Source organism: Chiroxiphia lanceolata, chromosome 13, assembly GCF_009829145.1.
Source record: "Chiroxiphia lanceolata isolate bChiLan1 chromosome 13, bChiLan1.pri, whole genome shotgun sequence".
In the NCBI taxonomy this organism is placed as follows: Eukaryota; Metazoa; Chordata; class Aves; order Passeriformes; family Pipridae; genus Chiroxiphia; species Chiroxiphia lanceolata.
Window position 1 is genome coordinate 2,692,517 of NC_045649.1, and position 20,463 is coordinate 2,712,979.

Below are 20,463 nucleotides of genomic sequence, written 5' to 3' on the forward strand. Positions count from 1 at the left end.
CCTGCAGCTGACTTATACTATGGGTTCATTCTTAGGTCTATGACACACATAATTCCATGTCTTCATTCTTTTTCCATGTTTCTGTAGCAATAAACAGGCCCTTGTCACCATTCCAAGGCCATGATTGTCAGAGCAACTGGAGTCCTACTTAAGGGAAGAGCTGCAGCCTCTTGCTCTGACAAAAGGGAGCTCCCCAGGAAGACACTGAAGGTGATGAAAATCACAGGAGAGAAAGTTCAATCCCCATTTCCATCCCTCCGAGCCTGGTATGTGTGACAGGCATCATTCTTCCCCAGCTTCTGAACTGTTTTACAAAAGGTCACAGTCCTTGGCACCCAAAATCCTTTGCTGGGTCTGACCTCATATTCCAGGCATGGTTTAGGTTCCGTACAATCCTACACCGGTTTTGTTCCGTCTCCCTGCGTGAGGAGCACGAGGGAGCACAGCACAGACCCCCTGTATGGGACCACCGTGGCTCCCCAGGGGAGCTGAGCCACAGAAACCACCACGGGTGTGTCAAACACAAAGCCCCTGGTTGGCATGAAGAGCATCACCACAGCTAAAGGCCTGTCAGGAACATCCTGAACACGGCAGTGCAGCAGCCTCTCAGGTCCCTGGCATAAGCAGCACTTGCATCATGCAGAATACACACGACATTTTATTCCTCAGAGCTGTACAAGTATTCAGAGGTAACATAAAAAATTATGGGTAGTCAAACTGCGTGTAACAAGGGCTGGTGAGACCCAGCAGGGAGGAGTAAAGGCAACAGCACGACCAGCCCTTGCTGAGGAGAACGTTGAGCAGTCCCTGCCCGACTGGTTCCGTGTGGAAAACCATCACAGGGAGCAGGGACATGGAACACTCCACAGGCAGCCCCTGGGAGCAGACCGTGAGCACCCCCACAGGGGTCAGGGCTGCACCTTCACGTCAGGGGATCACTTTGTTTCCACTCACAGCGACTGGAATCAGGAGTTTCCTGTACTCCAGGGGGAGGTGACGCTCTATCAGCACGTTCAGCGGCATCTTGTCCGTCACCAGCCCTTGTCTGTGGCCAAGAAGAGAAGAGCAGAGAAGAAACAGAGCTGTTAGTGCAGAGTCTTTCCACTCAGCATCAGAGTAAAGCTTTCTTGCAGTGATGATTTTGCATTTAACAGCTGAAATGCTGTGGCTGCCTGTGGCAGAGAAGGCACAGATTCCTGTTCTCAGGCAGTTTGTCGTGAGGTCCTGTGCACAGCACAGATTCCAGGCTTGCCCACACAGGGAAGCAGACCCAGAGGGTTCCTGCAGCTTCCCACAGAGCTTCCCTCTGTTCATCACAGGGATATTCATCTATATTGATCTGTACCAAAGCAGAGGCTCATTGCTTTTTAAATTCACAACCCACCTACCAGGGGATAAATTTTACCACCGTTTGAAAACACACAGAGAATGATGCAACTGAAAGAAATAGCTCAGCACCCAGCAGATTTCTTTAGTCACAGTTCAGAAGTGGTTGGCATTTGCCAACTGTGTAGGCCAGGTAGTTTTCCAGTGCATCATTTAGCTGACTGGTATGAAAAAAAAAATCAGCATCTCCCCAGTTTTGTGGAAAGAAAAAAGCACAGCATTTATTCACACTTTGCTTGTGAAAGGAACAGAAATACTGTTCTTATGCATGAACCAGCAGCAGTTCCTGATCCCTTTAGGAGGCAGTGGAAAGGCACAAAGACATCTAGAAAAAGGTGAAATAACATGAGCACAAAATCCTCAAACCTGGCCAACCAACCCATTGTGACTCTCAGCCTGTTCATGCCAACTTCAGCACACACCTGCCCCTTGGGAAAATTAAATCTCTGGATCAGGACAGCAACAGATTATTCTTTTTAAGCAGCAGCACCAGCTCTGCCTACAGAGGCCTGTGCTAAGCCAATGTCATCAGCTGTGCCCTGCACAACCCCTCAGGTGACTTTATCAACATTGGAAACTCTTCCAGTGCAGACCAAGAATAACAACCTGGAGTAATGACTTTCAATGAAGAGCAATGGATTGTTTTAGGCTTCACACAGTTCTACAGAGGGCTGCCAAGCCAAGAACAAATGCCCTGTGCTTTGGACAGGACAACGTAAATTCAGGCAGGAGCTGGGGCAGCTGAGGGAGCCCAGAGGACAGAGAGCAGTGAAGCAGCTCTGAAAACAGCTCATCCAGGTGCTGGGCAGGGAATGTCACTGTTAGGTGAGGCCAGCCTGAGCTGGAGGCTCCTTCTCCTGCTTTGGAGAGGAACTGTCAGTTTGGATCCTAAGTATCAGGTTATGCAGAAGCAGCAAGATGGGTATTTTGTCTGGAAGAGCAAGTCACCAAAACAGACAGCAGGGCATGTGAAAATGCTCAGTGTCAGCTGCAAGTGCTTGTAGCAAAGAGATCGCTCGGGGATGAAATGGTGCAGTCCAGCTTCACTCTCAGCATTCACTTCTCTTCTACTATTTCCCAGCTGTAACTGCTTCACCCTTGCACAAAACCCCCTCCTCTTGCTGACTGCTCCTCAGATGACTCTTGCACTCCCAAGCCCTCGCTACTTCCTCTTGCCCCTTCCACCACCACCATCATCGAGGGTAAAACCCCAGTTCCAGGGATGCCCTCCTGGGAGTGGCATCACACAGAGTCAATCACAAGAAACCACACCTACTGTGCAAATACTTACTGCTGGTGCACACCCTGACAACAACCAGGTGTTACCAAAGCACCCCCAAAACTACTGCAGGTTAATAAGAAACAACCCTTTACCTTCTCATGAGCATTTCTACATCAGCCATCTCCACTGTTTTCCTCCCTGCATGGCTGGTGTAAGCTTCCAGATCACTGCTCAGCTGCTTGAAGTATTTCTCAGAGCTGAAGGGGGAATGGGGAGGGAAATCAAATCAGGCTGTGGATTGTGTGAACACACCAGCTGCTCCCCTACTTCTGCAGGGCAAGTTGCACTGGAGTTGCTCGTTGTGCAGGTCACAGCCTGCCAGGGAAAACTGGGGGAGAAGAAACTCTCCACCTCAGGAACAAAGCTTGGCTTCTCAGCCCAGGCTCCCTGGAACTCCACAGCCAAGAGGGGTGTGAAACAGCTGCACATCTGACAACCAGAACCTCTCCCAGACTTCCCACACATGCAGGAACAGGGATTGACACCAGTCAGAGAGAAATCAGCTCTGATACTCAGACTACTGGCTCTTATGGTGACACTGTTCAAACAATCCACAGATTTTACTGATGAAGATAATATGGTTTATAGATCCAAAAAGCTTAGAAAACTCAGACTCCAGTGGAACACTGCACAGCTGGGACACCTCCACTGTGCCCAGCACAATGACCATTATACCCAGAGCCATCCTGCTCATGGTGAATGATAACAAGGCTGTGACTGGTACAACCTTTTGTGACAAACCCAGATGCTCCTGCAAGGCCAGGTTGGTCACAGATACCCACACAGCAGCCCAAAGCACTTAGCACAGTTCTGCCCTTGTCTTCAGACCTCCCATGACTCTTCCCAGCTGGAAAGGGAGGGCTTGTCAGCAGCACTTCCAACAAGCTTATTACTTCAGGTGAGAAAATAAAATAAAAAACAAGAAACCAAAACAAAACACTAAACAGAGTGGGAAGAACATTTTGTTGCTACTCACCATTTTTCAACAATTTTGAATGCTTCTCTGGTCACTGGCATTTTTACAAAATAGCTAAAAACCTCCTTTATCAAACTCCTTGCTATTTGAGGCTCCCGTGGTTTCCTTTGGGATGTTCCTGATCTCCCTGGAACTTTCTTAGGCTGCAGCAGCTGCACAGGAGACCTTGGAGGGAAATTGAAAATTCACACATAAAGTGAACAAGGCTGGGGGAGATGCAGAGAACACCAGGCTGAGTTTGGACAAACCTTATACAGAACTGGAAGGGGTAAGAACTACCTCATGCTCTTCATCCTTTCTCCCTCCCAATTCTTCAAAACCCTCATGCCCAGGCAGGACAGTTTGCAAACAGTTCATGTAGCATCATGACCTTGAGAGAAGCAATCCAGAGAGACTGCCTGTTTGTGTGACAGACTGTCAGCAAACCCCAGCTGTCTCCAACACATGGCTGCAGTTCCCACTGCATCCCTGGAGTATTCCCTCTCCAGGAGTGCACGAAGTTTGAGGCATCCACAGGTTACCTCTGCATCTGTGGACAGGGGAGGCTGCTCTGTAGAATACAATTCTACACTATTGCAAACTTCAGTGGGTTTATTCTGTGGGTTTTGATTGGTTGTTTGGTTTTTTTCCCCCTTAAACAAGACTGTAACTCCAAAGGAAGTTACAACTCTTTCCCATTCTAAAAAGGAAAAATTGTAATATGAATTAAGTGAAATCCACGGATTCACTCAGTATGTGATTGGAAAACAAGAGAAAAAACTTAGAACCTCAGGTTAACCCACAGAGGGAGTGCATGGATCATTTGACTCTCTCCAGTCCACCTGTATGTGGGCACAAGAATTTGGTCTTCTTGTTTATTGCTTTGACAAACAAAAATCTAGAGTCATGGGCTAGAAAATTCCTCCTGTTCCCTAGGATCCACTGGTAGTGGTTCTGATGAAGCATACAGCTTCACTGAATTTCTAGTTAAGATGGTGCCAATGTTAATTAATTTGGAGTAAAGCAGAGGACAGGTTCACTTTCTGCCTCTAAGAGAGCTTCATTCTATAGTCAGGACATGGCAACTGCACACAGCTTTAGGCTTCTGCAGTCAATGCAAGTATGTCATTCCATGTGATCAGCACCTTGTCATCTGTAATTCCCCCACATCTGCAAGAGCCTCTGCATCCCATAACAGACTCTATAGTTCCAGAGTAGCTCACCAGTGGAAAAACTCCTAGGGAAAGCTTTAGACCTTCAGCACAAGAAAATATTACAAGAACATTTATTGGAAATACTGAAGGCATCAGATCTGCTCTGGAAGATTCGCTTGATTCACCCTTTACTCAGCTGCTGCAGCAGTGGACGATCCAAACCCTCCAGGACTCCTCACTCCCTGTGGCAGCTGGCAGAGCCCAGGGCAGCTGGCAAAGCCAGGCTCTGCTCTTCCCCCTGGACACTGACACCCTCAGACACTCTCCTGCCAGGCCACTGCTGGATGTGCCTTGGACTTACGTGGGAGCAGCAGGTTTTTCATCCCGTGGAGCTGACAGCAGGGGGTTGTGGGCTGCAGCACGGACAAACGCAGGAGTCTTCATGGAAACCTCTGGGGGAAAAAAGGACTTGAGGAACTGAACTCTCTTCTCAGAGCTCCTGCAGCACCCAGTGCTGCTGCAGCAGCAGAAACCCAGCCAGCTTCCCACAGGGCTGGCCCAGAGCACACTGCCTGTGCTCCAGCTGTGGCCCCACAGCACCCTGAGCCAGCACAGCTGCTGGTTGCTGCAATGCCAGATTTTATAACTCCCTCCAGCCAAGGCTCATGTGATCAGCATCTCACCTCTTCTCTGCTGGGAACTGCCCAGAGCAGTTTCCTCCAAGTCTAGTCTGCACTGTCTAACTTCACTCTCGAAATTCTTCACTTCTTAACAAGTGAGAGCAGGAAAGAAAACAACATTAACAGAACTGAAACACAGAGCAGCTTCCTGTCTGGAAGAGGAGTGGTCACACAGGGCTTCTTGCCTGATAGTTTCCCTTGCAAGCTGAGTTCAGCCCAACAGTCCAGCCAGCCTGTCTGCAATGGTGGCAGCTTCCCAAACATCCCCTAAGAGCTCAGACACCTGTCCTGTTATAGAAGCCAAGCCCAACTAATAGAGGCTTCAGGTACTGCTGAGAGTTAAACTCCTCAGCTGGAAGGGTCAGAGATCTCTTGGAGAAAGCAAGGCTGGGTGAACCACTGTGGCTGCCTGCATTAGCTTCTCCTGAATAAACATCTCTGTGCACTGGAGGAACAGGGACCAGGATGCAGGGAAAGGGACTAGTTATCCTGAGATTTCTGAGGCAAGATTTATGACAAAAGTACATAATTTTTCCTCTTTCCTGACTCTCCTTGTCCATTGAGACCTGTAAGGTGCTGCTCATACTGTTCCACCGAATCAGCAGAGATCTGCAGCCAGATCTTCCCATCCCTTCATACAGCTGTGTACAAGATAAGCAACTGTAGACACCCTAAGAACACCTACAGCTTTTTCTTGTGGTAAAAGGGTATCAGTTCAACTTCTGGCTTTGTGCATACTGCACAAATACACAGAGACATTGATATTCTTGTTGCAGCTGAATACACCTGAAATCCTAGCAATGGGATTTTAGGATGTCCTCAGTTCAGTTTTTTTATTTCAGGGTGTATTGTACTTCAAAAGACTTTAAGACCAGTCCCAGAAGACATCACTAAAACACTCTGGGCATTCTCAAACATGGCCTTGATCAAAGAGAACTCAGTCTGATGGATCAGTTCTTCCAAAAGGCACCAGCACTGATGCAGTGTCTGAAGAACTGCTTAGAAACTCTCAGCTTTCTGAAAAAACAGCCTATTCTTTTGTTAACTTGACAGAAAACCTGTAACTACATGTATAAAATACAGGGTTCTAAATTAGGTTTCAAGTCTGGAATCATGTAAATGCCTGTGGAAAACAAGAGTTCAAGGCTCTAAGACATTAAAAAGTTGGCCTGAAATTAGGAATCAGGAAGGAAAGAACAGAATGGAGCATATCCCTGTGCCAATGTATAAACCCACTTTGCACTCAGTTGCATCTCTTTTGTGCAATTCCACCACCTTCACCTCAAAAAGTACAAGATGATCTTGGTCCCTGAAGTACCTGATGAGCCAATAACAATCTGGCCCTAGAAAGAGCAGCCAACAGCTTCCCCTGTACTCTCCGATGGACTCAACAGTTAATAACATTATTAACCTGTTTTTCCTCAATCTAGGGAGAGATAACAGGGAAAAATTTCTCCAACTGCCTCTGCTACTGCTGCAACTTTCTTACCATGACTTTCAGGATGTTCACTTTCATCCTCAGCAGGCTCTTCCTCTGGATCATCCAAATCTAACATGATAGCCTGGTCCTCTACCACATCTTGTTCATCATCTTCCTCTAATGGATTCATCCCAGATTTTTCAGATGAGGAGAGAGCATCAGAATGTCTGTCCAGACTTCTAGTTCCAACATCTTTGGCAGTCTCATGTTCTAGATTTCCAAAACAGGAAAAACACAGCACTGAAACAAGTACCATAGACAAAATTTCAGAGCACTCACAGCAAAGAAATCCAACTTTCAATTCCTGACAACCACCTATTACCTTCCCATCTGCAAGGATTAGGGTTGGTACACAAAGCCAGATAAGCTGAGGCACTGATGAATCCTTGACTTTTCCCTCTGCTACATCCAGGTGTGCAGAGGTCCCACAGAAAAAAAGCCCTTGGTAATGTGAAACCCAAGAGATTTGAGTGAAATTTTTATCTGAGCTCCTTTTAAATTAACTTTCTTTAATAAGCACTTCTATCTCAAAAGGTCATACCAAAGCCTTCACTGCAGTATGTTGACTACAGAAGACCCAGCAATGTAGGAAAAGTAACTTGGGAGATTCCAATTTGTCAACTCATTCAGAAGGTCTCCAAATTTTTTTCAATCTTTGCCTGATTCTGGAACTTCCACCAGTAAATTTTAACTAAAGATGCATTCTGCAATTACCTATTTCTAAACACTACTGCCAGTGCAATTTTGGTTTCCCTTTGGGCAAAACACAGTCTTCCAGCTTAAAATGACAAAATCAGTTTGGCATGTTCCCAGTACTTAGCCCAGATTCCAGAATGCAAAGGAAGTGCAGTCTCTCTCCCAGCTGTGATGCCAGTCATGCAGCCTGGGAGGTCTCTGGCACCAGGGATAACCATCAGCATTAGGGGCTGTGCTCACCAGCCTCGGGAGACACGTGGGGTCCAACGCTGCCTTCTGCCAGTCCCTCTCCTGCTGAAGGAGCTGTGTCTGTTTTGTCTCTGGTGTCCTGTGCTGCAGTTATCTGCAATCCTGCTTCTTCAGCCAGTTCCTTCTCCAAGTGTTCAGAACACCCAGCACTTGCACCATGTTCTGCAGCTAAAACAGGGAATTCTATCATACATCTTACCTACCAAAAAATCCCCCAATCAGCCACCAGCACACAGTTTAACAACCACTGAAATGTATTTGTGATAAGTAAACTCAGCCATAAGTTATAAATAAGGGAAGCAGATGCAGTTGCCTTTACAGCTGAGAAATGCCCAACCTTTCCTGTGTTTGCTTTACAGCCACCTAATTAGGGAGCACATCAGATCCAAATGAAGAAATTTTATTTACTTACAGTAAGCAGAACTCTTCCAGATCTGCCATTTCTACAGCCATTCTCCCTTCTGGTGACTGTGTGAAAGACCAATTTCTTTTCCTTTAAGTCTAACAATACCTGGAGTTTGTGCTCAGATTCTCCTCCTCATTTCCTCAGTTTTTTCTGAATAAACAGCTTTGTAAGAGATATATTCCACTGTAAGAAGAAAAATGCCTAGCAGTGGTTTTAACCATCCCAGACAAGCCTCTGGCAGGCAGGATGAGGAGAAATATATGGACATTTGACTTGCATGTCTTTAAAAACTTTAGCTACTGAAGTGCCAAACAGTACTTAAATATTCCTTTTTCCTAAATCTATAGTCCACACATCTGTTATCCTGTAGCTCAATTCCAGCAGAAACCCACACAGGTAATTACTTGGAGAAATCTGGGCACTCTCAGAGCATCAGCACTTGCTGAAGAGTTTGGAAATCTTAGCTGAGTCCAGAACCAGAAGCTGTAAAAGTGAATTTTTACCATCCTCTCCACTAACTGGGAGTTTTCACACTCAAAATACAAGTTTTTCAAGGCCCAGGAGCCCCAAGCCCAAGTGAAGGGGACAAGGAAATTTGGCCAAAGGTGGTGCAGAAATCAGTTATACCAATCTCACTAACCAGAATGATTGGGCTGCCCACACCAATGCAGGGCCTAAAGTGAAGTGAAATATTAACCAGCTCTGTGAGAAGATAAGTTCAACATGTCACTAAGCCTCCTTGGGCAGACAGGCAGCAGTGATTCTCTCACCCTGCTGGATCACTGCTGGGATAACAGTGGAGTACCAGATGCTGTCGACAGATTCAAGCATAATTTTTACTGATTTCTGCACTTGCTGCTTGTAGCAATACCTCCTGTGAACATGAAATTCAGTAGAACACAGGAACCCGTGTCCACACCTACCCAAAGCTTTATGTACTGAAGGGGTAACACCAGCCACCCCCAGCAGTGTTTTTAATGGCTCATTCTGAGGCAAAGAGAAAACCAAAAATGTGCCTGTGGAAGGAGGAAACTTCCACAACTTGCTGTCTTCCAGGAACAGGAGGTACTAAGGCCCAACCTACCTTTATTACTTAAGTGAGGTCAGCCTTCAATCCCTGGGTTTAAGGGCAGAAGATGCTGGTCAGTACTGGAGAAAGATAATGGCCAACATGGCCTAAATAAATACAGTAGAGCAGTAAAATGTATACAAAGAAAGAGTGATCAGCCACAGGTAATCCTTGCCAAGAGTGAGCTCTACATCTTTCCTATGGGAAGGTGAGTAGTACTACAGAGCTACCAAAACATATTAACCTTTATTCCACTTGCAGTCTCAGTGAACAAAGCAAATACTGGCAAGGAAGCACATGAGCAAGTCACAGCCCACTTTTAGAAAGCTTGTCCAGAAATGCCCAGCACCTCTGATACGATTTGAATTAAATTCTCTCCAGCATCTACTGCACAATAAAGTCTTACCTTACTCTGAGAGTCACCTGAAAAACCTTGAATCAGATTATACTCTGTTCCCCTGCAACACTGAATGCACTTCTTACCCTCTCTGAAAAGCTTTTCCTGTTCCACTCCATTCACTGTATTAATCATCTCTTCTTCTGAATCACTTACTTCTAGATCTTCAATTATTTGGGATACAACTTCTCTCAAAGACATGCTGGAAGAATTTAGAGTGACTGGGGATCCCAAATATTTACTTGAACTTCTGGATGACAGAGAGGAGCTCAATCTACAAACAGCTAAAACAGAGAATTAATGTGTCCCCGGTATCTTTTTAAACTTTCTTTTAGCTTTCCTCATAAGTAAAAAAACCAACCAAGCAGGGAGAGAAAGACAACACAAGAAAACACTCTTCCTTTACTTGAAGCAGTTTAGAGAGGTCACAGTGTACCTTAGGAACCAGTTGGAAAAATCCTTGCAACTATTTTTCTGCTCACCCTGAGGAGCAACACTGAGAGCAGCCTCCTTTGGCAAAACAGAACTAGGTCACCATTAACATCTGACATTATTGCCTTACTAACTCCAGCATCTTTAAGATATGCTCACTCCCCCTCATCTTCCCCTCATTTCATCCAGTCCCCTAGTCCACATCCTCCACACTTTTCTTGGCATTATCTATCCCTTTGTCCTAAAAATGCCAGACATTGGACTCTTCAGAGCAACTAACTGTTTTCTGTTCATGCCTTCCCTTGTCCTTCCAAAACAACTTTTGCCTGGTCCAAGCAATATGAGGAAAACATGTTCCCATTTACACAGCCAGGACAAGGTATTTCCAGGGAAATGAAGGGTGAAGAGAGGTACCAGACACCAGGGAAAAACTGGCAAAGCATTGGTACAGAGTGACCAGGGAGGCTACTACCTCTGTCCAAGGGATTTTTAAGGCCCAGGAGACAATGAAGCTGTGACAAGTAAGTGACCACACCAGAGTAAAGGTCTAGACTCATACCTTCCTGAGATTTCTTCCACATCTGTCTACATGTCCTACATATCATCTCTGTTAAGCCCAAATCCTAATCCACAGTACTCACAGCCAGCCACCTTCTCTTCATGAACAGAAACCTGCTCCACTGGATTACTCTGCTGGGAATGATCTTGCTGATCTTCTTGCTGGTTTGCAGGTGTTCCTGGAGATACAGGAGCCATTCTGTCAATGTGCTCCTGATGAAGGCCCAAGTTCTCAGAATGTCTCTGTGTCCTTCCCTCGTTTGTGCCCACACCAGATACCAGACCCTCCAGCCTTGCTGTGTCTTGAGCTGCATCAGAAATCTTGCTCCTCTGTGCTGGAGTTTTGGAATGGGACAGCTGGGGTTCAAGAGCAGAAAGTTTATTTTGGCTCTGTTCATCACGCTGAGGCTGAACAAAGAGCTCTGTGTTGTTCAGCACGATCTCTGCATCACTTGTCATCATGGCTGTTCGAACCCCGGACGCGGACTGCGAGTCCACAAGATAGTTCTGTGCTGTTTAGAAAGTTTTAAAACAAGTTTTATGTGAGAAACTGTTCAAGGTCATAGGGACACCCTTTATTACCAGGACTTGCATCATTCAAAATCTAAGTCATTCAACCAAATCTTACTCATCCTCAACAGATCAAACACTGAACCTGCATGACCCCACTTCAGTGCCCCCAACTTTCCCTACCAAACTGTAGAAACCCCAGTACCCACAGATGAAGATGATGCCAAACGATTCCTGTGATTTAAGTCACCCAACTGGGCAAAGCACACATTTAAGTGCACAGAGTCAACTACAGAGGCAGAGCCTCATTCTAATCTCGGTTCCCAAATCACACTCTACCGCTGTGAGCGTGTTATTAACCTTATAACTGCAAAACACAGGCCATGCCTGAGTAACTGCTTCTGAAAGCCACCTTAGGAGAGGCCCTTCCTCCCAAAAGAGAAATAACAACACAAAAGGAACCATTGCCCTTCAGCATGTTCTGTTCCACTCCGCCCTCGAAAGCTTCCATGTCAATGGCTTTGTGGTTCCTCGGCCTCCGGAGCAAACCCCTCTTCTCAACAGTGTCCGGGGCCATCAAGGAACCAACAGACATACGGAGGGACCTGTAAACACAGGAGGGAAGAAATCATTTGTCAGCATCACACACCCTCAGACTACAGGCATGATGGTACTAGCAGAGAGACACATGACAAAGCCAGGAGGAATTCCCCAACAAAAACCCTTGAGGATTAAATGTCAGTCTTTAAACAACTGGTTTAATTTCACAGTATCAGCCAGCATCAGGTTATGTATCACAGGGATTGGGAAACAGACTTTTACAGCCTCCCTGAGACACTGCGACACTACAGCTGACAAAAGGGTCAGAACTCTTAAGAATTTTAAATAATTAAAAAAAAAAGGGAAAGCAGATGTTTGGGAGTAAAATGTACTCTAGATGACAGCAGGGTGGTAGGAGGACTTCAGAACAAGTTTAAGAAGCTGCTTAGTGTCAATGATCACCCCAAAGTACAGCTACCAACACACTGTGACTGTTCTGAGATGGGAGCTAAGATAGCAACATGTAAAGCACAGGAAAAGATGCTTTTAACTGTACATATTTTGCACCCTGGACACTGACCATTCTCAATTACCTCCTGTCCCTTTATCTAGGTAGCCCAATCAAAAGGGGGGTTCAGAGGCTTCAACAAAGACAGAAAGTATGGAATTCAGCCCCAAGAAGCACCTTGTGTGGCACCAAAGGCGAGGGCTGCAGTGAGAAAGGCAAAATAACGTGCTGACTTTGCAAACGTGCTGCTCACTTGCAAAGAACACAGGCAACACAAGAAAGTTCTTTGACCTGCTAAAAAACTTCAAAGGTCCAGAAAATACTACATAGATGCAACTGATGAGATGAGACAATTAACAGGCAATGAGATAATTTTCTATTTTGTACTGAGTTATTGTTGGAAACACGAGCTACTAATACAAGACCAAGCTGGGCACACAGAGCAGAGCCACAATTTCTGTGTGTGGTGCAACACCTTCAAATTCCACCAGCAGAGGGGGATGGTTTTGTTACACGGGTCTTTACCATGAACCCAGGTATCTGTGCTGTTCTTCACAGCTCCAGGTGTGATCAAAAAAGAAAGCAGCTACACTCAGGACAGCCAGAAGTTAAGACATTTTAGATTACTCACCGAAACAAAGCTGTGTTGTCCAGCGTTGACTGAGCTAGAAAAAGTTGGTGACACATTAGTTGAGAAATTACCCTCTACACACTGGGCTACAGGAACACCCCAGTGGACCCTCCTCTTTCCAGAGCCAGTCATGCTACAGCCCTCACTTAAGTGCAAACAGAATTAGAAGACAGGTTCACTTCATTACTTCTTGTCTACATTTCAGAACTGCGTGTTAGAAAGCCAATAAGTAATTTCTGAAAGGATAGGAAACAGTTATTTCCAAGAAAATTTAACATGGCACATACCCTCAGATTCAATAATTTAAATTTTACCACGTCCACAGCAACCAACCCAAGAAAGTGGAACTCATGTAAACACAGGCACAGAGTCTCTAATTCAGAGCTGAGGTACTGGTGTCTGTAATCTGGAGCTGAATTCCACCCTTGAGTTCTACTCCAGTTGCTACTCCAATAGGATACACACACTAAGGGGAGGTCTTTTATCTGCCTCTGGCAAACTGCAACTGAAATGAAAGTTGTATTTGCCAAATTTGCAAATTTATGTTTAAAGGGAAGACTCAGTCCAATATAAAACATTATCTTTCACAAACCTATGAGAGGTTTTTTTTCCCTCAAACAAGAACTTTATAACTTATTTGACTTCATTGCAATGAAAAGTATACAGCTGCTCGCATTTTAAAGTTTTTGGAACTGAGAGGAAGTCAGGGATTGCTTCCTTTGGAGACACTTCAAAACTCAAAAAGCACCAAGTTGCAAAAGTAGTCAAGAAGTTTATATACATTCAGGGCAGAGCCTGGAAATTGGCTCAGAAAGGCTTATTTTAAATTTGGTAGAAGGGAGGGGGGTTTACCTTCTCCAATATCCCCTTTGCATGAGATACTGCAATCAGGATTCCAAACCTACAACTGCCCAGCTGAGCAGCTCCTAATAACTGGACTGGAGGAGGTGAAAACCAGTTGGCAGCAAAGACAGCACTGAACAAGGTGATTTTTGACTGCAGCCTTACCTTGGTTCTGGAAAAGTCGTTTGTCTGCTGCTCTCTCAAATTCAGAAATGCTGACTTTCTTCCTTTTCTTATTCAAATGGAACACAGTGACAAACGTGTCTTCAGCAGCAAGGTCTGGCAGCTGCAATTCCCCCCTACCAAAACAAACCAAGCTGGAGAGGCATTTTGGAAAACCCCACCCGACAGGATGCAATTTTGATCACTGAAGCACAAGTAGAGAAGTTCTGCTCCCCAATCCCACCATAGGAGCTGCAGCCATACCTGGCATATAATAAATGTAAAAATTATATTTAAAAAAAAAAAAAATCACTTACATGCTGGAAACCCTCTTAGATGGGAGTTCTGGACAAGCTTCTTCCGTGCCTTCATGGTTAGATATCCGAGGTTTCAGAGGTGAAACTTGGGGTTCTGCCAACAAACCATAACATTTCCTTTCCACAATTCAATCCAGCAAGAACACCAAAATGCAGCAGAGTGTCACATCTACACCACAGGCTGTAAATTACATTTACTGATGGGTTAAAATAAAGACCTGGTGAAAACTCTCCGGGTTCTGCTCCTGGGAAGGCTGGCAGTGACAAAACCAACAGTGACAGATGGCAGCACGTCCTCTGTAACTCACTCCTGATCCTACAGCCAAAGGCAGCACCAGGATTATGTGCTCAGTCACCAGGATAAGAAGACCAAGCGAAGGGGATTTTGAAGAGGATTTTGAAGACTATTTCACCAATGCAAGGCCTGGCCCCTCAGACACTTCTATCCCACGTTCAGCTGCAACTGCAGTGTCTCCTCTCTTGCATTAATCGGTCATAAAACGGTCTGACTTCTGTTCCACGTAACAGGGTAAGGATAACGGGCTACCAAGGAACAACCTCTGCTCTCAACTCCACCAAAACACTGTCTTTCTGTTCTCAGTTCTCCTGAAAAAAGATACTTACGGGTCTGGATGACTCTCTTGAGCATAACCCGTGGTGTGTCATTGTCAGGGTCTGGGAACACCCTCAGTCTCCGCTTCCCCAAGGTGCTTCTGCGAGAATTACTGTCCTTCTCTGGATTTGATCCAGTCTAGACAGAAATCAGAGACAAGCAATTCAAAACCAGTATTTCCACCATTAAAGACCGCAGCATCAAAAGCGTCCACCATCCATCTTCTAACGACAACACACGCCGGCTAACGGGAAACATTTTTCCAAATTCCCAAACAGAAATCGTGCACGTCGTCTTTCTGACAATACCGGCACTTCACGCGCGGCCGGGAGGCAATTCAGCTCGGGGTGTCACCGGGGCGGGTTCCAACGCACAACCCTCCTGCGGACGAAATCCCGAGGGGCCTCAGAGCACAGCCGCGACGGGCCCGGCTGCTCGGCAAGCGCGACGCTCGGGGCGGTCGGCCCATTTCCCACACGCAAAGGCGAACGAGGGCGAGGGGCTCGCTCGTCCCTCACACCGAGCGCGACCGGGCGGGCGACGCCCGGCGAGCCCCGCGGGACAGCGGCTCTCCTTTCTTTCTTATTTTCTTTCTTTCTTTCTTTCCCTCCCTCTCCTCTCCTCTTCCCCCCCGGGGCACCTGTGCCTTCGCCTGCGCCGTGTGGCGGCCGCTGCTCCTGAGGCCGGGCCGGTGCCGGGCCCGCCCGTCAGCCATGGCGGGGCCGTTACGCGCCTCCCGCCGTCTCTCGCGAGAGCGGGCCCGCGGCGCAGTGTGGGGCGGGTAGTTCCGCCGGCGCCGCGGTGCATTGTGGCCCGCGTAGTTCCGGGGCGGCGGCGGCGGCGGCGGCGGCGGGGGCCGCGCGGGCCTTGTGGGAGCTGTAGTTCGGCGGGGCCGCTCGCCCCGGGCGCCGCGGGCGTCCCCCGGCCCCGCGAGGCCATGCCGGGCTTCACCTGCTGCGTGCCGGGCTGCTACAACAACTCGCACCGCGACAAGGCGCTGCACTTCTACACCTTCCCCAAGGACGAGGAGCTGCGGCGCCTCTGGCTCAAGAACGTCTCCCGGGCGGGCGTCAGCGGCTGCTTCAGCACCTTCCAGCCCACCACGGGCCACCGCGTCTGCAGCGAGCACTTCCAGGGCGGCCGCAAGTCCTACCTGGTGCGGGTGCCCACCATCTTCCCGCTGCGCGGCGTCAACGAGCGCAAGGCTCAGCGGGCCCGGCGCCCCCGCCCCGCCGCCGCCGCCGCCGCCGCCCCGCCGGGCCCCGCCGCCGCCGCCGCCGAGGCCCCTGCAGGGGGCGCGGCCGAGGACGTGAAGCCCATCGACCTGACGGTGCAGGTGGAGCTCGGGGCCGCCGACACCGTCGGGCCCATCCCCGCGCGGCTGCCGGTGCCGGTGCCGGTGGTGGCGGCGGCGGCGGCGGCGGGGGAGGAGAGCCAGGCGGAGGGCGGCCCCCCCGACCACTCGTACTCGCTGTCGTCGGGCACCACGTCGGAGGAGCTGCTGAGGAAGCTGAACGAGCAGCGCGACATCATCGCGCTGCTGGAGGTGAAGATGAAGGAGATGAAGGGCAGCATCCGCCGCCTGCGCCTGGCCGAGGCCCAGCTCCGCGAGGAGATCCGCGAGAAGGACCGGCTGCTCCACGCCGCCAGCGCCGGCACCCGCAAGCGCCACGGCCTCTGAGGGCGCCCGGCGCGGGGCTCTCCGTCCCAGAGTCCCCGCCGCCCTCGGAGAGGTGCCGGGCAGGGCGGGGGTGGGATGGACCGCGGCCCCTCAGCCCCCGGCTGTCGCCGCCCGGTCCCTCCCGCCCGCGCCACAGCGGCCCCCAGCCGGGCGAGCCCTCGCCATCGGATTGCCCTGCCTGGGCTGGATCAGCTCGGTGCCCAACCCCGTTATCACCCCGACGTTACCCCCGATGTTGTCACCTCACACCGGGCACATCAAACCCGCTCTGTGCCGGCAGTGTCGGATCGCGCTGCTCGTAGCGTGGCTGGGGCCCGAGCCGTCACTGAGTGGATGTAGGATATCAGTTTTCGGCAAACAAACAAACTCGCTCTGTACCGAGTGTGGTAACAGCAACACTACCCTGGAGAAGGCGTGTCCGGCTGCCCGGGCACTGCACCCGCCATAGGAATGACCCGGCGATGCCGCGTCCGGCCTCGCTCAGCGGAGGCACGAGGAAAGCTTTAGAAACCCTCTCAGGGTGATGTGTTCCTTCAGTAAATTACTGATACCATAACAGACTGCTGTCCCTGGCGTGACAGAACCCCCAGATTAAAGAGTGCTCTTGTACCTTGTAGTTTCTGCTTTCTCCGCAGCGCGTGCGTGTTCGTTACGGGCGTCTCGATGCTCTCGGCACTAGGAAGGATTACAGACTGGGACAAGGAACCCGGTGGCATTTGACAGCTGTAGTTTATCTCATTGGCTTAAGACTCCTTCTAATGAAACGGAGGCTTTGTAACACGTTGGAATTTTAATCCTTGGCTTTCGTTCAGAGAACCGGGATGAAACAGAAGCGAAGCGAGTTTACCTGCAGTGGTTGCAAACCTTTGCTGTCTAATCCTCAACTAGTTGGCATGACTAATAATCTGTACATTAGGCAAGACCATACTGAAACCTGCTTGCGTGTTCTAAACCAAGATTTAAGAGTATTGTAACAAATCTATGTGGAATGATTGTGTAGTTTCTGTTTCTAGCCAGCATCAGTCCCCTCACTTTCTGCGACAGGAAACCAAATCTGCGTTGGCTAGAAAGAGGGTGGAGTGAGGGTAGCAAGGCCACAAGTTTGGGTTGGTTACTAGTTCCAGCTAAGCTGGTGGAACAGATACCTCAGCACCCTGGAGGAGGAGGAGAGTATCTGGTGCCCCAGCACAGCCCTGTGGCGATGCATCGATGACAGTGGATGTTGAGAACAAAAGGCACTTCACCACACTGTGCCCATATTCACCTTCGAGCGAGGAGTGCCCAGGGGTTTCCTGGGTCTGTGAGATCCTTCTGGAACCCGAGTGCGTTGCACTCGGTGGATTGGGATGTCACTTTTACTGAATTTTATAGAGGTATTTTCTAAGTGTAAAAAGTATCTTTAGTTTGAAATTATGTAATCTTTGTAACACTGGCTAATGTAGCTTTACAACCATCAGCTTCAACACTGTGTAGGACCGAAAAAAAGGGCACTGTGGGGTTTGGTAGCCAGAGGTTTCTCTTTTGATCCTGGAGCCCGTTCAGCTCCAGGCTGTCCCAGCCTGCTATGTGATGCATGGGTCATTTTTCTATTGTGTGCCAAGTTGGATGGTCAACTGTAAGGATACTTCATGTCTATCCATGTACTAAGTACTTCCTGTTATTTCATTTTAATTTATTCTCTCCAATCTGTAGCTCTCCAGCTCATGCTACACTGATTTTCCTGCGAGTCGAGTTAGCAGCAGTTTTTCTGTTTGGTTGGTTTGGCTTGTTGTTTTGGTTTCTTTACTGTAGGACAAGCAGATACTTGCTCCAACATTGGATTTAACATATGAGATTGGTCCAGCAGATGTAGATGCTTCCATCAAGACAATAGGCAGCACAACATCCCTCCTGACAAACGAGGCCGGTTGTGCATCCTAGAGTGTTGAGAATGTGCATGTCGTGACAGTCGTGGTACTTTTTTACCATTGGGATGCACTTCAGGATGTTCAGCCATTTGGCCTGCTGGACTGGTTACCTGCTGGGCTGTTTGACTTCTCCAGGTTACACTGAGGTGCTAACATGCTTAATTTTAATAAAGTATATTTTGTTTTCTTACGTTTCCCGTCTCCGTGTGGTGGATATATGTATTTCTGAAAGGTTGGCAGCTGTGTCTTGTTTTCTCTTTGTCGTTCCTCAAGAACTCCATGGCTGGGACAGCAGGAATATCTTTACACTCATGTAGGGTGAGGAAGAGGAGTCTGAGACTAATAGCTCTAAACCAATCTGAAACCAGGGACTTTGGGATGTGGAATTACGATTTCAAAGAAAGTACATGCAAGCTCTCCCCTACCTTAGGCTGGTTCATGGAGGGCTGTGCCTTCTCCTTCCTCCATCATGGCTTAGAAAGGAGGAAGCCTCCAGTCTCCAACAACTGCAAGCAGCAAAAAATTTCAGCTGTGGCTCAACTGTCACATTTTTTGGGTTGAACTGGGAATGTTAAATGAAGCTTCAGGATTGGGGAGGGGATTGTCCCGCTCTGCCCTGTGCTGGTGCAGCCTCACCTTGACTCCTGGGGGCAGATTTGGACCCCAAAGTATAAGGAGGCTATAAAGCTTTTAGGGAGCATCCAAAGATGGTGAAGGGTCTAAAGGGGAAGCCATACGAGGAGTGGCTGAGGTCTCTTGGCTTGTTCAGCCTGGAGAAGAGGAGGCTGAGGGCAGAGCTCACTGTGGGCTGCAGCTTCTTCACGAGGGGCAGCAGAGGGGCAGCTCCGATCTCTGCTCTCTGTGACAGGACCCCAGGGAACGGCTGGAGCTGTGCCAGAGGAGGTTTAGATTTTAGGATATTGGGAAAAGGTTCTTCACCCAGAGGGTGGTCGGGCACTGAACAGGCTCCTCGGGGAAGTCACAGCACCAGCCCTGACAGAGCTCAAGGAGCGTTTGGGCAACGCTCTCAGGGACAGGGTGGGATTGTTGGGGGTGTCCTGTGCAGGGCCGGGAGCTGGACTGGATGATCCCTGTGGGTCCCTCCCCGCCCAGGATACGCTGTGGTTCTGTGAGTGTTGCCGCCGCTGCCGGGGGGCTGCCCGTGCCCAGCACCGGGCCCCGGGAGGGCGACACATTCACGGTGGGCCCCGAGCCGCGGGGTCCGGGCCGTGTGCGGTGGGGCCGGGGGGGCGTTCAGCGGTGTCAGGATGGCCGAGCGGTCTAAGGCGCTGCGTTCAGGTCGCAGTCTCCCCTGGAGGCGTGGGTTCGAATCCCACTTCTGACAACTGGCTGCTCTTTTTGCGCTGCGCTCGTCCCTTTCCGTCGGTTAATTGCTTTTAATTGCGGCGGTTTGTTTATTTTAATGAGGCTCCCGCCTCCTCCCAGCCAAAACAGGGCGCCGGGCGGCGCAAAAGGAGCTGTCAGAAGTGGGATTCGAACCCACGCCTCCAGGGGAGACTGCGACCTGAACGCAGCGCCTTAGACCGCTCGGCCATTCTGACCTGCTGCCGCTACATTTCCCCGAGCCGGGTCCCATCATACCGCGGACGCCGTGTGGGGGCCGGGTGGGGCCAGGGTGACACAGGGTCCAGCCCCGCGTAACGTCTCCAGTAACGACCCCCGTGATGACACCAAACGGGGAGGACGGGATGATAGTCCAGAGGGTCCTGCTGCTACCCACAGGGACCTGGACAGGCCGGAGAAACGGGCTGACAGGAACCCCCTGGAGCTGAGGGTGGTGAGACCCTGGCACAGGTTGCCCCAAGAAGCTGTGGATGCCCCATCCCTGCAAGTGTCCAAGGCCATGCTTGGAGCAACCTGGCCTAGTGGAAGGTGCCCTGCCCGTGGCAGGCGGTTGAAACGAGGTGCTACAAGGTCACTTCCAACCCAAACCATTCCAGGAATACCGTGTGCCGCGCGGCCCCCGCGGGGGAGCAACGCCAGGCA

The 20,463-nt window shown here is 49.2% G+C and overlaps 2 protein-coding genes and 2 non-coding genes across 4 annotated transcripts; 2 read left to right on the forward strand and 2 right to left on the reverse strand.

The window, feature by feature from the left end:
• Positions 1-638: 638 nt before the first annotated feature.
• On the reverse strand, positions 639-15,822 carry CENPT (centromere protein T). The gene is given in 14 exon segments (XM_032701557.1): positions 639-1,045; positions 2,761-2,865; positions 3,645-3,809; positions 5,139-5,229; positions 6,947-7,147; positions 7,874-8,050; positions 10,828-11,256; positions 11,717-11,859; positions 12,934-12,967; positions 13,942-14,075; positions 14,256-14,349; positions 14,880-15,006; positions 15,509-15,721; positions 15,724-15,822. Coding segments are annotated over 14 exon segments (2,115 nt in total). The 5' UTR covers positions 15,808-15,822; the 3' UTR covers positions 639-927.
• Positions 15,738-18,650, forward strand: THAP11 (THAP domain containing 11). The gene has a single exon (XM_032701558.1). It carries the CDS (start codon positions 15,806-15,808, stop codon positions 16,547-16,549), a length of 744 nt encoding a protein of 247 aa, XP_032557449.1. The 5' UTR covers positions 15,738-15,805; the 3' UTR covers positions 16,550-18,650.
• A 1,068-nt stretch (positions 18,651-19,718) lies between these two features.
• Positions 19,719-19,801, forward strand: TRNAL-CAG. Its single transcript has one exon. It is a non-coding gene; the product is annotated as a tRNA-Leu (tRNA).
• A 134-nt stretch (positions 19,802-19,935) lies between these two features.
• Positions 19,936-20,018, reverse strand: TRNAL-CAG. Its single transcript has one exon. It is a non-coding gene; the product is annotated as a tRNA-Leu (tRNA).
• Positions 20,019-20,463: the final 445 nt, after the last annotated feature.

Excerpts from the sequence above, each read along its gene's own strand:
- THAP11 (XM_032701558.1), top strand. The coding sequence starts at position 15,806 with ATGCCGGGCTTCACCTGCTGCGTGCCGGGCTGCTACAACAACTCGCAC.